Source organism: Mus caroli, chromosome 19 (assembly GCF_900094665.2).
Source record: "Mus caroli chromosome 19, CAROLI_EIJ_v1.1, whole genome shotgun sequence".
NCBI classification, from domain to species: domain Eukaryota; kingdom Metazoa; phylum Chordata; class Mammalia; order Rodentia; family Muridae; genus Mus; species Mus caroli.
In genome coordinates, this window is record NC_034588.1 from 42381105 (window position 1) to 42401208 (window position 20104).

The 20104-nt window shown below is 53.3% G+C and overlaps 3 protein-coding genes across 7 annotated transcripts in view; all 3 read right to left on the reverse strand.

Moving 5' to 3' along the window:
- Nucleotides 1-4439: 4439 nt before the first annotated feature.
- Fgf8 (fibroblast growth factor 8) lies at nucleotides 4440-10546 on the reverse strand. 5 transcript variants are annotated; one of them, XM_021151918.2, is made up of 6 exons: nucleotides 10299-10546; nucleotides 10162-10198; nucleotides 9543-9629; nucleotides 9131-9311; nucleotides 5774-5880; nucleotides 4440-4909 (listed from the first exon to the last, which is right to left on the reverse strand). In XM_021151918.2, the coding sequence occupies exons 1-6, from the start codon at nucleotides 10328-10330 to the stop codon at nucleotides 4619-4621; spliced, it is 735 nt and encodes a 244-aa protein (XP_021007577.1). In that variant the 5' UTR covers nucleotides 10331-10546; the 3' UTR covers nucleotides 4440-4618. The 5 variants fall into 5 exon arrangements, with proteins under 5 accessions (XP_021007577.1, XP_021007580.1, XP_021007579.1 ...); XM_021151919.2 differs by having other exon boundaries at nucleotides 4462-4909; nucleotides 9131-9278; XM_021151921.2 differs by lacking the exon at nucleotides 9543-9629 and having other exon boundaries at nucleotides 9131-9278.
- Nucleotides 10547-15312: 4766 nt separating this feature from the next.
- Npm3 (nucleophosmin/nucleoplasmin 3) lies at nucleotides 15313-17148 on the reverse strand. The gene is made up of 6 exons (XM_021152052.1): nucleotides 17007-17148; nucleotides 16644-16729; nucleotides 16328-16447; nucleotides 16123-16216; nucleotides 15736-15852; nucleotides 15313-15623 (listed from the first exon to the last, which is right to left on the reverse strand). The coding sequence occupies exons 1-5, from the start codon at nucleotides 17122-17124 to the stop codon at nucleotides 15743-15745; spliced, it is 528 nt and encodes a 175-aa protein (XP_021007711.1). The 5' UTR covers nucleotides 17125-17148; the 3' UTR covers nucleotides 15313-15623; nucleotides 15736-15742.
- A 734-nt stretch (nucleotides 17149-17882) lies between these two features.
- Nucleotides 17883-20104, reverse strand: part of Oga (O-GlcNAcase) — a 34485-nt gene continuing 32263 nt past the window's right edge. Inside the window, exon 17 of the mRNA XM_021151373.2 lies at nucleotides 17883-19908. Within this exon, the coding sequence (XP_021007032.1) occupies nucleotides 19772-19908 (137 nt within the window). The 3' untranslated portion in view covers nucleotides 17883-19771. The remainder of the gene's footprint in view (nucleotides 19909-20104) is intronic.

Sequence of the window (20104 nt, forward strand, 5' to 3'; positions counted from 1 at the left end):
GGAGGAGGGGAGGGGAGGAGAGGAGAGAAGAGAAGAGAAGAGAAGAGAAGAGAAGAGAAGAGAAGAGAAGAGAAGAGAAGAGAAGAGAAAAGAAAAGAAAAGAAAAGAAAAGAAAAGAAAAGAAAAGAAAAAGAAAAAGTAGAGGTGGCTTGGAGCAGGGTAGTAGCCACTGACAAGCTATTGGATGGACCGGACAAGAGAATGTTCTGGAAGCGAAGCCAGCAGGACCTACTGGGTGAAGCAGAAGTCAGTTTGTGGGAAGAATCCGGGAGGCTCTGGATGAAGGATTTTTTGGTTTTGGAGACTTCCTGTCTCTGGGTTTGGTCGGTAGGGGAAGAAGAAGCTGCTAATGGACCCTTAAACTCCAGGCTCTGCCAGGGCCCCTTCTCCTGCTGCAGCAGTGCGTCCAGTCTCCTGGGGTTCCTACTATCCCACAGGCCACACTTCCTCCATCTTTGTCTGTGTTCCCTCTCCCCTCCACTCTGAGGCTTAAGACTCCAAATGGGGTCTTTACTCCTTTAGTCCCCCGCACACCCTAAGACTCCATTCTGTCTCCTGGCTTTGAGCTGTGTGTTCAACGCACAAGACTGAGACCTCACCCTGGAATTCCAGATGCAAGAAGGCTCCCTAAACATCACATGTCCAAACACAAACTCCAGAGCCTCCCTGTAAACAGGCCCCCACCTGGAATCTTCTCTGCAAACCACCTCAGCACCTCCCTGGTGGGCACTTTCAGTTGCTCAAGCCTTCCAGGCATCCCTAGCCACCTTCTCTTCCTACCCAAACCAAAGCCAAACCCACCTGCAGACCCTGCAGTTGCTACCTGCCCCTCCCCAAAACAAAACAAAAAAAAAAAAACGGAAAAAAAAAAAAAAAAAAGATAATATCAAAAAAACCCCTACCACAAAAAAAAAAAAAAAAAAAAAAAAGCGAAAAAAAAAAAAAAAAAAACAGCAAATTCCAATCGCTTCTCACCTCTCCCAATCCACTATTATCAATCACTTAGCTTCTCTCTGTCGCTTTGTAACTGTCTCCCTTGCCCCCCACAGTCTCTCTACTTAACACACAGCAGCCAGGGCAATCTTCACATCCCTGCCTTCACATCGTGTCGCTGTGCTGTTGTAACCTCACAATGGGGTGCCACCTCACCTCCGCAAGGCTAAGCCAAAGTGGCCCCTGTATGATCTGCCCTCCGCTGGGTTCCTCGCCATCACGTGGTTATCAACTTGCTATTCCAGCCCCCTGAACACACTCCTCAGCCCCAGCTCCGGAGGTCTCCCCTAACCTTTGTTCCAGCCCCACTGATCTCTCTAGTCCCCTCTAGTTTTTGAGCTAGCTGTTCCTCTACCTGGGTGCCCCCCCCCATCTGAGAGCCTCGCCCCAACAGGTGTCTGTTCAAACACGAAGCTCTCAGCAAGGCCTTCTTTGATCACGCTGTGATCACGCTGTTTACGCCAGCCGGCACCCTTCACACTCATTGCTGTCTCTGACGCTGACGCTGTGTCTGATACGCTCTGTCCTGTTGGTTGTGCCCCCTCCTGCCTCCCTCAAGCAGCTGAGCAGAAAACAATGGGGATTTCGGGTTTTTTTGTTTTGTTTTGTTTTTAACTTCCTGCTCTGTCTCATCTGCCCAGAACAGAATCAGGCACTCAGTAAATATTTACTGAATGAATGAACAGTATCAGGAGGAGACCTACAGTCCTCAAGAGCCAGCCTAGACCTGGAAATATCCTAGCTTTGACTTCTGAGCCACCGGTTATCCATCTGGAGAGAGCGAGGTCCTTTGCACAGCGGTGTTCAAGCCCGTGCAGTGTCACAGAGAGCAGGGTGGGTGGACAGGAGCTATGGGAGAAGAGAGCCCTCACTCATTTCTTCATTCCTTCTAGCCAAGACCTGGGTTGGGTCTTTGGTGGCTTTGAAATGAAACTCAAGTTTCTGATTCAGACTTGGCATGGCTCTGCGCATCCCAGGGTCAGGATGAGCAAGGGTCTAGCCCAACCTGCTGAGGAGAGGCCTGACCACTGAGCTGGGCTTCTCCCTGTGAGGGCATCATGAGAGCGCACTAGAGACACAATGTCTGAGAGGCACTTGGAGGAGGAGTTCAAGGCTTGGAGGCCACACAATGAAGCTGATGCCAGCCCCAGGCTCCACCAGACACCATTTGATAGAAAATGGCCAAGTGAGAAAGAAGAATCCAAGCAGGACTTGGTAAGGACAGAAGGGCGAGAGCCCGAGGCAGCTTGTCTAGCTGACCCAGGGACAGAGTGGTCTGCCTTTTGGCTGAGGAGAAGCCCAGTCCTCCTCCCTTTCTGGGCCTTGCCACAGCTCCCTGCTTGTTTTCCCCAAAATAAATGGCTAAGCATATTGGGCCGGCAATAACCCCTTGAAATCAGTTGTTATCACAGTTAACAACCAGTTTGGCTTCAGTTCAGGCTGTTAACTATCAAACCACTAAGTACGGTAATGATTGATTCTTGGCCAGTTGCAGCTTGAGTGGGCTGTAAAACCCCATTAGTGAGGGCTCTGTGGAGGCAGCAACTCGAAGATAAACAAATTGCTGGGTGCTCCGGCCCTACTGCTCTCTGCTCTGCTCCCATGGGTCCCTGGCCTGGAGGCCTACTCGAATCTGCTCCTTCCCCAAGCCTCAGGCAGATTCCCACCCTCCTGCCCACCTCGCTGGCCTCTGCCCTGTAGGGCATCTCTTCCCTTTGTAGAAGGCAGGTCTGACCCTCTCTCCTGCTCACCTCTCCTACCTAGATGTGACCATACCCCAATTTCACCAGGTACCTCTGAAGATGTCCCTAGCACAGCTTTGGCCTAGCCACTGACCACCCTTGGCCCAGCCAGGCCTCACTTTGTAGCCAGGATCACAGGCGAAGAGCCTGACATTCCATCACATCCCCCCCCCACTCCCTCCCACCCTGTGGCTTTCCCCAGGAATTGCTCTCAAACAAATGACATGTGGGTAATTACTGGGCTGGGGGCTGGACAGGCGACCGTGCAGATGAAAGCGTTTCCTGGACGGTCTCTTCATTTGCATGGCATCAGAAGCTGCTCAGAAGGTGTGACTTTTCCCACAGTGAGACCCCAGCTCCTCGCACAATAAAGCCAGGCTGCTCACCCAGAATTAATTAAAGGGGGAGGGGAGCAGAGGACAAGGCACTGGGTACTGGGGACTCTGGAAGACAGCTAGCTTGAAGCCCCTTCCCCAGACTCCCTCCTGTCCCCGCCCCAACCCCAAGAACCACACTCTACCCAGAGGCCCTGGGATGAGTAGACGGGGCCTGAGGATGCCCAACCTCTTGCTTCAGGCTTTCCACTGAGCCTTGGGCTAGAACAGATCTGGAATGCCCCCAGAGCTAGGAAGCCTTTGGCTGCCTCAACCCATGCCAAGCGAGGTGCCAAAAAGGCCTACAAGGAAGAAGTTTCCAGATTGTCCTAGTAGCTGGGCTATAGGAACAGCCAGCATGGAAGGCCTGCAGTGAAGAGTGGGCCAGCTCTGGGCACAGGAGCACTGCTTCTGAGCAGCCTTTGGTATGGCGTGGTATTCATCCCATAAGCCTCTCTTCCACTCTTGCCTATATAGGCCTAGCTCTTTCTCCTGAAGGCCCAGGTCCTCCAGGTTGGCCTCTTCAAGGACAACAGTGCCTTCAGTTTTTCAGGAGCACATGAGCCTGGCACTTTCTGTTCATAGCCATGGCAAAGTTGATTCAGCCCCGTGTCAACCAGCCTAGACCCACCCCCAAACCTTTGGACACTGGGCAATTGCTCTTCAGCTTTTGAAGTCAGATTCTATAGACTCTAATCAGTCCTATGGTCTCTGTCCTGTTACCCATCCAGATTAGAGCTACAGAGCCAAGAGATCCCAACCTGTCACCCACAGAGGGCTCCAGTGTGTTCTTCATTCAGGCCCTGGGCTTGGGAAGTGTTAGCAGAACAAGGTGGTCCCCATCTAAGACCCAGGGCCAGCTCAGAATCTTTCTGTCTGCCTACCCATCTTCCCCACAAAACCCTTTCATTGGAATAAAGAGGAAAACTGGCAAGCAGGTCCTTAGATGGAGGGTGGCCTTGGACCTGCAGTTGGGACAGCACCGTGGGAAGGGGCTATTCCTGGCAGGACTCAATCTCCAGCACACATTTCTAATATGCAAGTTAAATAAGCGTTTCAGTCATTTAATAGTAACTGGTACACAACCACCTTCACTGACACCCATTCCCCTAAAGGACTGACCTAGGCCTAATCTTTTTTTTTTTTTTCTTTCTCTCTACCCCTGCCTGGGGTACAGAGTAGCCCTGGTTGGCCTGGCCAGGTGCCCTGCCAATCCTGGGATTTCAGGAGAAGTTTGCCAGACCTCCACCCCAGGAAACCCCAGAGGAACCCAGTCTTAGGTCACCAGTGGGCTTTTCCCGAGAGCTAAGAAGACAGACACCACAGCCAGTGGAATACAAAAATAGAGCCTCTCTTTTGTTTAAAAAACAAAAAAAACAAAAACAAAAAACCCAACAGCAAACAATATGCACAACTAGAAGGCAGCTCCCCAGCCCCTCCCCTTCGCTGTGCCGCCGAGCTCCCGCTGGATTCCGCGGCCGGCCGGGCGGGGAGGAGCTGGGCGAGCGCCTATCGGGGCTCCGGGGCCCAAGTCCTCTGGCTGCCGCGCAGGCTGCGCGTGAAGGGCGGGTAGTTAAGGAACTCGAAGCGCAGGCTCTGCTCGGTGGTGTGGTGGCCCCGCGGCAGGCGCTTCATGAAGTGCACCTCGCGCTGATGCTGGCGCGTCTTGGAGCCCTTGCGGGGCCGGCCCTTGCGGGTAAAGGCCATGTACCAGCCCTCGTACTTGGCGTTCTGCAGCGCCGTGTAGTTGTTCTCCAGCACGATCTCTGTGAACACGCAGTCCTTGCCTTTGCCGTTGCTCTGCAGGTAGTTGGGGGGGGGGGGGGGGGGGGGGGGGGGGGGGGTGAGGGGGGCAGACGAGGTGTTATGGAGCCTCCCTCCTTGTGAGGCAGAGGGCCAGCGGCCCCAGACAGCAGGTGGGCACCCCAGCAGATGGCGAGGGGAGCCTGAGCCCGGCCCCACCCCCTACCCGGGCACCCGCTCTCTAATCCCTCACAAACCCACAGCCCACCCGGCAACTTCCTGTCCTCCTGGGCAGCAGTGACACATGGCTCTCCACGGAGGGGCTGGGCCCGAGGCAGAGGGGCCCAAAGCCTGCCTGTTCTGGCCTACTGCCCACCAATCTGGCCTGGGCTCCGGGAGTTTCTCCACCTGCCCCCCCCCCAAAAAAAAAACCCTCCAGCATCTCTGGACTTAGGATCAGCCCCCAAGACAGACACCCTATGCGGGGGAGGGGAAGCCTAGAAGGCACTCTGAGGCCCAAGCCCAGAAGCCTAGGAAGTGAGGAGCTCGAGACTCGAGAGGAGCCGTGACTAATGGGGCCATTTCAGAGCTAGGCCGAGGGGCTGGGCCTGCGGCTTACTGAACATTCCAAATGCTGGTACCATGTAATTGGACATAATAGCAAAGCAATTTGGCGATTTGTTAAAAAGATATATGGAATTTGCCATCACCACCCCCAACCCCTTCCCTAGCCTTCATCTTCATAGGTTTTACTCTCTCTGGTTGTTTCTTTCTCTCTTACTCCTTCGTCTAATCATTGGGCAAGCCCTGCGGTAACCAAGGTACCGTGCCTCTCCACCGACCTTCTTGGGATTAAAGTGTACAAGAGAGGCTCAGGCAGTCCACCCACCTCTCAAGGCCCACTTCCCTCCTGGAGCTCACCTTGGCAATTAGCTTCCCCTTCTTGTTCATGCAGATGTAGAGACCTGTCTCTGCCCCGCGAACTCGGACTCTGCTTCCAAAAGTATCGGTCTCCACAATGAGCTTCGCTGTCAGGGAAGTTATGGGATGGACAGTCAGTACGTCTATGGCCTCTATGTTCTACAGCTTTACCTCAGTGGGATCCAAGGATGTGTCCTATCCCTGGTACAGTTGCTCCAGGGGGAAGGAACAGAAAGCCCAGGGTCCAGCCCAGCTCATTTGCAATGTGTTGGATAGCCATAAGATAGTCTCTTTTCAGGACCTGAGACTCCACCTCTGGGCTTACAAAGAGTCTGAGACAAATGACAGTTTCCAGGATAAGTTTCAGAGAAATGTTTGGCTGCATCAAATCTCCGTTCCCTTAGACCCCTTTTCATGCCAGAAACTTTTGGTTTTTTTTTTAAGGTCGAAGTGCCAAGTAAAAATTAAGCTGTGTAGATTTCATAGCTATTGGAGAGAGATCTCTGAATAGCTTTCCAACTTAGAATATCGTGAGCTCCTACCCCACAGACCATTAAGGACATCCGGGAACAGTGGTGACCTCCTATCATGAAGCTAAAGGTAAAAAATATCCTGCTCTGTCCCTTCCCAGGCAGTTCTAATTACCAGCCCGGGCCAGCCTTCTCCCCTTAGGCAGCCCTGCTCTGCAAGAAGTGACAGAGCAGGGTTGGAGAAATGGCTCAGCATACTGCTCCTGTAGAGAGGACCAGCGTTCAGTTTTCAGGACCTGCATAGGGTGGTTCACAACTGCCTGAAACTCCATTTCTAGGGGATCAAATACCCTCTGTGGGCACCTGCATGAGCACACATGCACGCACGCACACGCACACACACACCACATATAGAATTTAAAATAAGAGAATCAGAGAAGAGGAGGAAGAGGGTGTTTCTCCCTACACGCTGACTTTAGCACACAGCCTTTTCTGGAACCAGACTCTGTCTGGTCCCTCTCCCTGCCTCACAATCTTGAGAGTCCAGCTCCAACACGCAGCCTCCAACAACTCATCGTCTTCTATCCTTCGCCTCCCTTATAGCAGGGTTTCTCAGGCACTGGCCAGAGCTTTCAGAGGTGGTATAAGCTTGGGCTGTGCCCTCCTCTACTTCCTGTTTGCATAGGACAGCCAACTTGCCCCAGAAGCAGGTCCTGACCACCTCTTTATATAATTGCTCTCTTAGAGGCTGTTCCTCAGAAGAGAGAGATAGCTGAATTAGATGTCAGGGCAGAAGAGACCGAATCTCCTGCCTGCCCCACTACAAAGCCCAGACCCTTTCCTCCTTGAGAAAGCAATTCTATCTTGACATGTGGCTCTCTCTATAGATAACCAATACCAGGGGTAAAGGGGGCACCAGGGCCATCAGTGAAGTCCTCACTGCCTCGCCTCTGACCGCCTATTTCACTGAGACACAAAAGTGAGACCCCAGAAGCTGAAGTCCTCAGTCTGTACCCAAGTCAGCTGGGAGGTACAACTGTACACCTCTCCTCCTGATCACCTGTCCGGGTAAACTGTTCACTCCTCTCTTGCCTGCTTTGTAGAGCAAGAAGCAATGGCTGCTCTGGGGATTGCAGCCAAGTGTCATATTGCAGAATGGGTACCTCTGCCCATTTTTTGGGTCCTAACACAGCAATTGGGTGGGACCTCTCCTCTGCTCTCTTCAGTCCATATGCCTTAATGCCTCTTTTATGGGCTTTTGGAGCCTCAGACTCAAATTTCTGCCATACAGGCAGAGACCAAGGAATCCTGAGAGCCTCGTCTGGGTCTGAAGAAAATAAGTGGGCATCTGACCCTGCTGATGCCTGAGGATCATCACTGCCAGCCTAGTTTCTCCTTCCCACCCCAAAACCCAAGGATGCTAGGCCATTTGCTCCAGTAGAGTAAACTCTGGAGGAGCCCGGCATTCTTTCCTTTTTCTTGTTGGGAAGCCCAGAAGGGCAGCAAGCAGCCAATTTGGAGGGACAAAGGGCCTGAAGGCCAGCTCTGCCAGCCCAGCGGGGGGAGCTCGGCCACCAGGCAGGCTGCCCCCACCCCCACCCAAAGAGTCCCCCCCCACTCTGGTCTCCTCTGATCAATCAGGGGAGCCTGGCCGTGTAGTTTACAGAGACTTTCCCAAGCAGGCTTTTGGAAAGCTTAACATTTTCGAACCTATTCTTCCACCCCAGTGACAGATTTATCCCAGGAAAATTATGTCTCCTCCTCTAGCTTTGAAGGGAATTCAGCTACGTCGATGCTGAAAAAAAATGCAGCGAGACATACTCGATCCCCCAAAACTGGCTCGAGAAGAGGAGAAAGTATTCAGGAAATGTTAAAAAAAGGTGAAAGAAGAGTTTTAATCGCTCTGCCAGACGCGGGGGTCTCTCCAGAGATTCGCAGAGAACAATCCTGAGCCTCTCTCTCTCTCTCTCTCTCTTTTAACATTTACAGACTTGCAACTCCTTTCAAACTCTACATCTGAAAAAGAAAAAGCCTGGTTCCTTTTCTGTTTTATATCATTCTCCATTTTTCTTCTTAGCTCTTAAAATGCCTCACCTTTTTATTACATTTTAATAGAGTTTTCCTTTCTCCTTTCATGCTCGCTTAAGTTGGTCATTATTTAAAGGTTTTTAAACTTACAATATTCCACTCTCTAAAAACAACACCAGCCACCCTGAGGGTTTTGGCTTCCTTGTGGTACATCCAAGGAGTCTGGAAATTGGTCCCATTTCAAGACAAGAATATTGAATGTTGTAGAAATCAATCAGTTCTCAGCCCCTGCCCCAGTAGCTCCCTGTACTCAGCAGCCCTACGGGGAGCCGCCAGCCGACTCAGCCCCCTGGGGTATCCACAGTGGAGCCCGGAGTCTAACTTGCAGGCCGAGCCTCCCTGTGCAATTGACCCTTCTGATCAGTTAGCAGTTATCTCCCTTTATCAAACTGGGCAAACTGGGCGAACTGGGGGAATTTCTCTACTTTCTTTTTCCCACTTTCCTTTTGTGGGTCCTGGCGACATATCCTCTTTCAAGAACTCCCCTTAAATTTGGGCCTCTCCTCTGAACCCTCTGCCTCCACCTGCAGCCGGGTAGAGGTGTGTGAAGATTGTAAGGGAGACTCCTGGATTCATTCATTTGCGGAGCAGGGAAGAGAGGGCACCTGTTAGCCTTGTCCTCCCCAGGGTACCTTCCCCACTATTCTCTCCAGCTGACCCCAAGGCACCTTTTCGTCTTAACTCCTTCCCTTCTCAGGTGGAGAGCCCGCAGGCCTTTCTGGCTGATGTAGCTGGGGCTGGCAAGGAGCGGCGAGGTCCAAGCTACCTCTCCTCTCCAGGGTCCCGGAATGCACCTTACCGAAGGGGTCTCCGTCTTCTGCCATGGCGTTGATGCGCTTGTTGGCCAGGACCTGCACGTGCTTCCCGCTGGTGCGGCTGTAGAGCTGGTAGGTCCGGATGAGGCGGCGGCTGAGCTGATCCGTCACCAGGCTCTGCTCCCTCACATGCTGTGTAAAATTAGGTGAGGACTGAACAGTTACCTTTAGGAAATTGAAAAATACACAGCACGCCATTATAACGCTACTCCGCCCAGGGGCCCCGAGTTGGTCCCCATTGCCCTTGTACCCCCCTCCCGCCGCGCCAGGCAGCCAGCGGGGACTGGGGGCATCCCCACAACATGCCGGCTCAGGCCACCAACCCCCTCGGGGAAGTCGCGCAGACCCAGCCCAGGATGGATGGATGAACCCAGGAATGAGGGAGTCTGGACCCACCTGTTGGGAAACACCCTGGGGCTCCCGGCCAGCTCGGAGCAGGGAAGTGGGCTCCCTGCCCAGCGCAGGCCCCCCGCCCGGGCCTTCCTAGAGGAGCAGGGTGCTTTTAAGTAGCGAGGCAACGCTACCCGACCCGTGACATTTATAAAGACAAATTTACGGAGCAAATGTTGAGAATGCAAAGGGCCTAGGTTAACACGATCGTTGGCCCAAACCGGCCACAGGTCTCCCCAGAGAGCAGCGGCGAGGATATTCGCTGCAACTACATCCCAACTACCCTTGACAAGGGGCACCCGCTGACTCCGGCTCCCGCCTTCCTAGGAGGCAAGGTGTGGCTACAGGTAGCCTTCCCATCCACCCGAACTGGCCAGCGCGCCTTTGAGAGTCGCTGGGCTCAAGACCCTTGGGTTCTAGTCTCTCCACTCACTCGCTGTGTGACTTTAGGCAGGACACTGTCTCTCTGTTCCTTAGATCCCTCCTCGGGGTAGTTTGGGGCTGGATTTGTAAAGTTCTTTCCAGCCCTGCTGCGCTGGCCGAAGGGTCGGTCCTCGTGTCCCTGCCCGAGAGTGTCAGCTGGGTCCCCCGCGCCCGGCCCCCGCTTCTGCGCAGCGCTCCTTACCTGGGCTTGGAGGCAGAGAACCAGCAAGTGCAACAGCCTGTGGGAGACAAAAGCGGGCAGGAAAGAGGCGCGGGGTGAGCGGAGAGGACTCGGCGGGCGCTGGCCGACGGGGACGCGGGGGCGACCGCGGTACTCACAGGCAGCTCAGCGCGGAGCGGGGGCTGCCCATGGCGCGCGGCCCCGGGAGCACCGAGAGCCCGAGCGGGGTCACGCTGTCCCACTGGAGGCCGCGGGGGGACAAGCCGAAGGTGCGGAGGCCGAGGAAGGTCGGGGTGCGGGAGGCCAGCGGCTATCCCGACGCGGCTCGGCGGGTCCCGTGGAATGTCGTGCTCGCCGCGCGCGCCGAACCCCTCTGCGCCGCTGCCGGAGCCGGTGGCCGCTGGCTGCTCAGGAGCCGGAGCAGGCGGGAGGGTAACGGGCCTGTGGGGTGGGTGGGGAGGTGGGAAGGGAGGGGGAGGGCAGGGGCGGGGGGCGCCGCACCGGCCGCGAGGGGGGAGCGCGGGGCGGGCGGCCGGAGCCCGCACCCCCGGCTGGGCGCTGGGGCCGGGTCGCCGCCCGGGGCGGGGGCGGGGCGGCCGGGGGCGGGGCGGCGGGCAGAGCAGGGATTGGGGGGTCTGGCCCAGGGGAGGGGTCTAGGGACCCGCGGGAGAGGCGGGGGCGGCTGGTGTGGGCGCCTCCCACTACCCTTGCCTGTCTCTTCCAGCGTTCCGGGGGCGGGATCGTCCAGGGATTGGGGGGCGTCTGGGACATGTTTGGTGGGGTCCCGTACGCTTGAGTCCTGCAGGACTGTTGATCTGCTTAGGGTCGGGTCTGCTTATCTCTGGCCTCCTCGAAGGTCTCTGGGTCGCCCAATGTGTGCTGCGGTCGCACGCGCCCCTCTTGGGAGCCGGCAGCTAACAGAGTGAACTGGGCCCCGGTGCTGAGCGTCCCCTTGGGCGCCGCTGGAACCCAGTGCCTTCACCTTTCTAAAAACCCAACCCCGCTGGTTTCCTGTCTCACAGTCTCCAAAGAGGCTCTGGGAGGGAGAAATACCCCTTGCCACCCCATTATCACCTTCAGCCTTGCTCCTGTCGGTCCCCATCCAACTGCACTAGTCTATAAAACTTAAGAGGAACCTTGAGGCGTCTATGTGGTAAGAGCTCAGGGGTCTCTGAAGGACCCACAGTCACTGCTTCTGAGCAATTAGCAGGGGCAAAAATAACTACGTTCAGCAACATTCAGGACACAGACCCAAGCTGCCTAGCCTTTCCCCTTCTGAGTTCCAGGTTTTCCTTGAGCAGGTACCTGGTGTCTTGTGTCACTTGGAAGAGGGAGGTGCTGCTGAGAAGGCAGAGACTTTTGTAAGCCTTTCCAAGCCCATCGCCCTATTGCTTTCTCCATAGGGCTTCTGGGGACCCTGAGCCACTATTTTGTTACCGTAGGCACAACCTGGGTAGGCAGAGATTTCCCAGGCCAGGTATTTTTGAAGACCAGGTGGCTCCGTGGATGTACCACCCAGTGCTGCCTTCATCCACAGTCTCCTCTCTACTGATCCTCTGTGCCTCCGGGGTAGAACTAGGGGTTTGAGGTGGCCCCAGAAAGTCTTTGTAGGCTAAAGAGAGGCAAGCAGGCCCTTGTCAGTCCACATCCGGTTCGGCCTGTTGCCCCCTTTTCTGCGTCCCATCTTGCAAATGCAAACACGGAGTAATATATACAAGGTCAGGGGAGTCCATCTCAGCCCTTCAAGTGCTGAGCAATATAGAGAAGAACTGGTTCCAAGGAGACAGTCTCAGCCCTCCTCAGAGTAGACTTCCCAAGCCCATAGGTGACTCTCCTCACAAATTCTGTTCCCGGCTGTTTTGATCCACCCAGACCTGGAGGTGAGGGAGGAATGTCTTACAGGCCCAAGGATTGAAGCTCAGGGCAGAGCTGGGCATCATAGCTCTGCAGGTAGTGTTGGATGGATGAATGGATGGATGGATGGATGGATGGATGGATGGATGGATGGGTGGGGGACACCTGACTGAGCCATTAGACTATCTTCCACCTTTGGTGACTTCTCAAGGAGATTTGGCTTCACCTGCCAACCGATGGTAGCTTTTATCTGTCAATGATTTGGCAGGCAATAGCTCTTTTCAGTCCCACTGGAGAGTGGGCCCATGAAGGGAGAAATGGGGTAGGGGGACTCCAGTGTCCAAGGGCCAAGCCCTTGCTTTCTCTGTTTTCACATGTTTACTTCATATGTGGAGCATAGGAGATATTCAGGAGTGTTTATTCTTGAGTGTATCAACGAGTAAATGCCTAAACAGATGGAAAGCGAAGGATGGGCTCCCCTGGAAAAGGAAGGGCCCTCTCTTCACTGTGGACACGGAAATAAGTTTGAGTCACAAGACACAGGTAGGGATCAGGAAGCGATCTGTCAGTAGATCCTGGGGTTTAGTTCCTCCCAGGTGTGTGGGTGTGTGTGTGGGGGGGGGGGGCAGAGCACCTGAGTTGTAACAGGGTTAGGGATCCTCCAGAGCTGAACCTTATTGATTCACCATCTGTGAATCAACTCCCTCACCCTCAGTGGACACCAGCGCCCCCCCCCCCCCACCACCACCACCACCACAAAGGTCCCAGGTCTGGGTTTTACTCCATTTGAACTCTGCTTCCTACTTCTGAGAGACTGAATTCTTTTACATGTGAAAACTCCCATGGATTCAGTAGAGCTTCACCTAGCTCTTCAGGATCCTTCTGGTCTCCCCAAAATTTCCTGTCTTTGGGAGGGGGGCGAGGATAGATGTGCCTCCCCCACAGTGGGCACCCAGAGCAGGCGGTGACTGACAGATGCAAATGTGCCATCAGGCTCCCGCAGGCCGCTCTCCCTCCCTCCCTGGCTAGCCTGCCTCCCGGCCAGCTCCCTCCTTCCTTTATCTTATCAAAGCCCCGTAATTACAATTGCTATTTTGTTTCCTCGAATCTGCAATCAGAGCTCCCGCGCCTAGATGAGGGAGCGCCTGTCATCCTGATCTCTGAGTGACAGCCTGGCCACCTTTCCCTGCCGCCCCCACACTCCGCAAACACAAACACACACATGCACACACTCCCTCCTGCAAACACAAACACACACACTTTGCCAACACAAACGGCCCTCTCTGCAAACATGCGGTCGCCAGGACCCAAACTCGCCCCTCAGATCCACACCCAGGCCACCATGCCTGCAGGTCACAGCCTTGCGCGCCTCCAGTGCCCAGCGTTCAAAGTGACACAGACTCTGTCAGGATGGTTCAAATGCAAATCTCTGCAACTGCGTTAGCCGCTTCGAACCAAGTCAGAAAGCTGCCGTCCTTCCTGTCTGTCCCCCTACCCCGTATCGGATTGCCCTTCTTTCAGCATTGTCCAGACACCATCCTATGCCTACACCTCGCAAGTTCTCTGAGGCCAGATAATTGGTAGCACTCCTGTTGTGTGCCGAGAGTGCAGAAAAGGGCTATCCCGAAAAGGTGTGATCTGGAAAGAAGGAAAAAACAATTCCCAGGTCTGTCTGCACGGCGCCGCAAGAGGCTGGGAAAACTCCTGAACTAGAAGGCAAATGTGGATTGGGCTCCCACTGCGGGCAGGGCTGTGCTCGACGTCCACCCCGCCAGGAAAACAGGCTAGAAATACAATGGGCGATCAGTGGAGTCACAGGGGGTACACTGATGGTGGGGGAGTATGAGCGTGGGCTAGGCGAGTGAGTTTGGAAGGTTTCCGGAGATGGCCGCACTTAACGCACGCACGCACGTAAGAAAGAGTTGGCGGCAGGAGCCGAAAGGAGGCAGGAAAAGTGAATGCCCCCAACTAACTCCTCTCCTCTAGCATGGGCGCTTCGTGTGAATGAAAACACATACGCACTCAAAACTTAAGTGACTTATTCCCTCCTATCCTGCCTTAAATTTAGCTATTAATGAGCCCACATAGAGCGGTACGACCACGAGCAGTTTTAAACACGCCCACCAGAGGGCGCCAGTTCCACCTTCCCCTCCCATTCGATCCTCTGCTAATGGCTCCTAGCCAGGGCCGTGGTGGAAACACCTGGAGATAAGGTCCCGGACTCTAGAAAAGGCACCCGCGACCCTGACCCCTGAAACACAGACAGGCATCTTTCACTTGAGTAAAAGGGAGTCTGAAAACTTACCCTTAATTCCTCGCATAGATGGGGGTACACTTGTACAGTCAGGAGGAGCCCCTACCCCATGAAGCCCAAGCGGGACACCAGCTCCTTATTTTCTTGTCTCCTGTGCTACCACACCTGGGTTAGGTACCGCTTTCTCTACTGTAGGGGACACTCTTGAAGTTAACGGCCTGAACTCAAACCAGCCCCCTACTTGTTGGTCAGCTGGTGTGAATCTCAGGCCCTGGTCTCTGTCCATCTTCAGCTTGTCTGGGGAAGTAACCTTTTGTTTGTTTGTAGGACACTGATCCCCACCCATCCCCACCCATCAACACTGCTGAACTGCTGACCCCGGGGTGCACAGTCCTCACACAAGCAACCCCTTCTTCTCTTCCCGGCATAACAGTAGCCAGGCCCAAGAACCACCTCGGTCTAGGGATAAGACAGTATGGCAGAGTGCTGGGGGCGGAGGGGGGGGGGTAACCCCTCAGCCGAGGTTCAGTCCCAGGGGCTCTTTCTGCCCCCATATGCCAGGCCACCCGGATTCTGGTTTCCCTGTCACCCAATCTGGCCAGTTCCCTCCATCTGGCCCTGGGAATCAGGTTTCTAAGGGCCCTGCTCTACTGAACCTACGTCAAAAGACCAAAGGAGCAGAGACTGGTCCCCACCCCTCCCAGGCCCTCTCCCTGGGCCGAGCCCCTCATGGGGCTCGAGATGCATTCCTCAGGTTTCTTAAACCCACTTATCTGTCCCCTGCCCATCAGCCTGAGTGCTGACAGAGGCCCAGACCCCTTGTTTGGAAGCCGATAACCTCCTGTGACGGCCCTCCCCCACCTGCAGGAACACGGAACAGGCTGGAATGAGAGGTCCCTCTGCAGCAAGGCTGAGGAACTTAGGCCTGCTTTGGCCCAAAGCCTTGGGGAATCGGATCCCACATCTCACCGGCCCGAGAGCTAGGTCAGCCTTTGTGCAGCCACAGTGCCACCTGGTGGTCCCTGGGGAAATGTCACCTCAGCATTGAAAAGGCCACACAAGGATTGCAAAACAACCGTACACCACTTTATTTAGATACTTATCAAAAAAAGTACAAAGTGTTAAAAATGTGTTCTGAACTTCATGTTCTTTTTTTTTTTTTTTTTTTGCAGTGCTGGGGNCTGAATCTGGGTTAGGTGGGTCAGAAGAGGTGTTCAAAGGTCATTCCACCCCAATAGAAAAGGGAAGCCTCAGGACCCACAGCCCATCCCTCCCTCCCTCCCTCCCACCCCCTATTCTCTTCAGCGAGAAAACTATTCTTGAACTTGTCCAGGAACATACGGAGCATGGCACCTGTAGCAAGCAGTTACCTGATCTGAGAAAAGCAAGAATGAAGTCAGAGTCTTCCTCCTCACCTGCTGCCCCTAAACTTCCCAGCTCCTGCGGGAATCCCACCTCCCCAGCCCACCCTCCACCCACACACTCACCAGGGGGCTAGGGCCTGCCCCTGTGCTTCTTGGCAGGAAGGATGCCACACAGCTTAATTCCATCTTCTTCGCTCTCATCATCACTTTCTTCTTCAGAAAGGTCGTTGTTTATACAAACTGGTGGATACACATGGTTAGACAGAGCCACTCATTCAGCTGCTAGGCTGACAGGGAACCTCATCTCCCAGAGTCCCCAAGTCTAGATGGAAAAGAGCCCACCCATCTCGCTGGAGCTGGACTCCGGGGGGCAGACAGGGTACAGCAAGTTCCCAGGCCTGAAGGAGGCAGTGGGAGGCACAGAATACTGGAACCACGGCCTGAGATGCGGCACACACTGGGAGATGAGGCTGCGCTAAGTCGCGAGTGGAGAGGGCCCACGGTTCTCACCGATCTGATGCCGGCCAGTGATCCGAACAGGGCCAGAACCGGACTTGAGGCGGAAGGTGACAGGTGGCTGGAGCTGGAAATCATCCACACTGAGCTGGAAGACGAGAAGGACGGGCTGAGCCGTGCTGGCCCACCCACTTGGGAGAACAATACTATAGTTCTCAGTCCCACCAGACTCCGAGAGGAATGAACGGCTCCAACTCACCATGGGTTGGCAAGACAACCTGAGGTTGGCCACAGGAACTGCGATCTCCTGATTGTCGTGATCCCGGGCCACAACTTCCACCACATTACACTCGTCCTTGGCCCCCTCGGTAAGGCACAGCTGCAAGGCAGGCAGAACCTCAGCGTCTCAAGTGATGGAGGGCTGACACCAAAGCCATGGCGTCTTACCCTAAAATCGGCCTAGCCCCAGTGGCACCGGATGCGGGGACCAGAGGGTGGAGGAGAGGGGCGACAGGCGGAGTGTCCGCTAGCCCCCTCCACCTCCCGCATCTCCAACTCCCTCTGCGGCCCCTTACCATGTTCAACGCCAGCACGTGCTCCGTGTCATCCTCCTCCTCAACCTTGAAAGTGAAGGAGCGGGTGTGGCCGGAGAGCTCACAACCTGCAAGAGCCAGCGAGTGTCGCCTGGGTACACGCGTGGAGGGGACAGCGCGCGAGGGCGCTCCACAAACTCCGCTGTCCCCTCCACCCGGCCATGTGCCGCGGCGGGGAGACCGATCGCTTGCTCGCCCAGAACACGTGGACGGGCATCCCACTCGGGAAGAACCGGTTAGGGCGAGCGAGCGAGGAGCCTTCGGCCCACACCCACGGCGCCCAGCCGCCTTCCTCGGCCACGCCTCACCCGCCCCGTACCACTCTGCCACTCCCGCGTTCAATACCGAAGAAGAAACTGTCCATTGTGACCGGGGCCGGGACCCTCAGGCCCCCGAAGCCCCCAGCCCGAGCTCGGCTCTCTTGGTTCAAGAACGCCAAAGCAGCCGCCGCGCCGGCCGCCATGCTGAAACGGCCGTGAGAGCCCCGCCCCCCACGCCGCGCCTCAGCCCAGTTCCGGCCCCGCCCATTAAAGGAGCCGCGCTCGCCGCACGAGGCGGGGTAAGAGCCGCCGTCGCCTCTTCCACGAGGACAGGTAGCAAGGCCCCAGAAGAAATTTCCACGTGGGCTTATAGCGTCCAATCACTGAAGCCCCTTCTTGCAACCCGAAGATATATACATACACATGTTAGTGTAAACCTTTCGTATCTCCTTTTTCAGTAAACTCGGGGTACGGAGCAGCCATTTTTACTTTTCCCCTGGGATTCCTACCCACCCCGCCAAATTAGCCTCCTCTAGTATAGGCTTCCTGATCATGCTGGAGGCTTGACAGCCAAGACCTAAACTCAGATGTGGAGATCAACTACCGTTCATAGTACAACCTCCTCTCTTCTTAGGCGACCCACCCCACCCACACACACCAATATTCCTTTATCTAAGGAGATGAAGCCATGTTCCTGAGAGGAACTCTGTGACACCCCCCAACTTCACACAAATTTTACCTGTAGTAACTGAGCAACTTACTTAAAAAAACAAACAAACAAACAAAACCAAATGTACTTTTCTGAGAAAAATCTTTGCTGTGGAAGGCAGGAGGGCAGGGCTGTCTTCAATCCAGCCTACACTGAAATAGCTTCTTGATACCTAAGGGATCAAGAGATGTGATATTGGTGTGTGTGGGTGGGGTGAAAGGAGAACCCAGAGAAAAAGCAACACAGCACACATTCACTTCAAGTTTTATTGTGCCTCTTGCATGGTCTGCAGATAGGTTTACAGTTCGTTTTCTATAGGAACTGAGCTGTGATCTAAGCAATCAATGAAATGTTATTCCAACCTTAATAAATATTCATAACCATGGAAGATGGCATAGCACTTTCTCCTACAGCGATGACAGTAGTAGAGACCTGGACATGTTTGCACTCATGTCCAGATCATCATCCCAACTGATTATTGAAAGCCAACATTCAACAAAAAGCAACTTGTTCAATTCCTGATTCCGTATGAAACTCTGAGAACCCTCTGAATAAAACCTTGTAATTCTCACTGAGGCCTGCGATGGGTTCAGAACGCTAAGGAACATTAAACGGTCTTAATATCTAGTTAACAATTTTGCCCCTCACCCCAGCCTTCAAAACCAACCTTGACTTAGGTTTCACAGCACATCCTAGCAAAGGTTCGCACCCTAAGGAGGTGGCACATTTCAGCACACTCTTGGGCCTCTGGTTCTTGGGCCTCCCTGGGTCCACTCTATATAGTGCTAAACAAAAGACTACCTCACAAGCTCACACTGGAGTTCTAGAAAGGAAAATGTTTCAAGCTTCCTCTTCTCCCCCCCCCCCCCTCAGCTCAAAGTTCAAAAGCTATGGAGGAAAGCAAGGTAACAAAAGACTGTTGAAAATCTATGATGTTACTAGATAGCTAGCCATGATTAAAGAATAATAATCCTGCAGACACTATCTGCCAGCTTCATGCTCAAAACCCTTAAATTCACCAAATCTAAATTAAAATAACATGAAGTTTTCAGAATCTCTGATTAAAAGAAAAAGTATACATATTGTTAACATATACTTATTCTTTCTTTTAAAAATTAGATACAAACATGCAAGAATTAAAGACTGATTAAATTAAACCAGTAGTTAACAGGTCTTTGCGATTAAATGACAACTGTTCCAAGGGCAAAGGAGACCACTGGTCAGTCCCCTTATCCTTACTTGACAATGTCAGAACATTTTACATGCGGATCTGCTATGAGGGTTATTCCCAGGAGTTACTGCACTTCCCAACATATCTGAGTCATATGAAGTTAGGTGCTCATACCCCAAATAGTCATGGCCCTAACCCTATGTGGGAGGCACTTCAAAAATAAAAATTCTTAGGAAGAAAAGGACAGATGTAAAGGAAATCTACCATTCACTGATTTACATAATTCAAAGTGCCATCCTAAACCAACACCTTTCATTTTCAAAGGAAAAAAAACATAATATATAAAACAGTAAACAAAGAACAGTTGGGTTACAGCTAATCTATATACAGAGATTTACAAGTTTGTCAACTTAGGCCTTGGCCACAAACAAATGCACATTTGTCCCTAACAAAGCTCAATGGCCTGAACCAACAGTTACAGGAGACAGTTGCCCAGAACTTTACAAAAAGCAGAAAAATTGCCCAAATTGAAACTCACTAAATTTCTCATTCCAGCCATGTCTCCAAAGAACAGAGACATTTCATTCAGCACACCAAGGAGAGTAAAGAGAGTGATTGATCTTCGTTGCTCTTAGGTGAGAAATGCAACCACACTGGATGCAGAAAATAGTGCTGACTCCATTTATTTAAGAACCTCTCCCTAGAGAGCCCCACGTAAGAGGCCCTGACCCTAACACAAGACCCAAAGAGGAGCACACCGCAAGCTGCCCGGGTGGGTATGCAGCAATACTATCTTCTCCCAACCAGTGAGCATCTGACAAGGTGATGGGTGCGCTTTACAGTCATCTTTGTTTCCAATTCAACTGGCTGATCTGCTGCCGCTCCAGACACTGAACTGTGTGAAGACCTCAACCACCAACCACAAGGTGGAGTTAAGGGACTTTTGGACAGTTCACAGTACCAACAAGTGTCACAGGCTTCGACCAAGTATAACCACATCCTTTGGAAATCCTTCCATTTTTGCAATTTCAAAACAGCCTAACTTGCTGTAAAATTCCAGAATCCGTTTATCATCTGGCCTGACTTCACAGAAAGCCCCCCGGGAGCCTAGAAACAAAACAAATGTTTTAAATGTAAGTAAGTGTATCATATAGATTAGAACCATGTTTAATACAAGTAACAGCTTTATCTATTCCTAAATTTCATATTACAACTTTTATTAAACTTTTTTAAACGGGGTACATAATGGGGAACTCTGAGCTATATTCGCAGACTGACAACTTTTTTTTTTTTTTTTTTTTTT

Excerpts from the sequence above, each read along its gene's own strand:
- Fgf8 (XM_021151917.1), bottom strand. The coding sequence starts at position 10,330 with ATGGGCAGCCCCCGCTCCGCGCTGAGCTGCCT. Across the intron at positions 10,199-10,298 it reads CGCTCCGCGCTGAGCTGCCT|GCTGTTGCACTTGCTGGTTC; the intron begins GTGAGTACCGCG and ends TGTCTCCCACAG. Across the intron at positions 9,279-9,969 it reads TGCCTAAAGTCACACAGCGA|CATGTGAGGGAGCAGAGCCT; the intron begins GTGAGTGGAGAG and ends AATTTTACACAG.
- Npm3 (XM_021152052.1), bottom strand. The coding sequence starts at position 17,124 with ATGGCGGCCGGCGCGGCGGCTGCTTTGGCGTTCTTGAACCAAGAGAGC. Across the intron at positions 16,730-17,006 it reads AATGGACAGTTTCTTCTTCG|GTTGTGAGCTCTCCGGCCAC; the intron begins GTATTGAACGCG and ends TGGCTCTTGCAG. Across the intron at positions 15,853-16,122 it reads CACTGGCCGGCATCAGATCG|TTTGTATAAACAACGACCTT; the intron begins GTGAGAACCGTG and ends TGTATCCACCAG.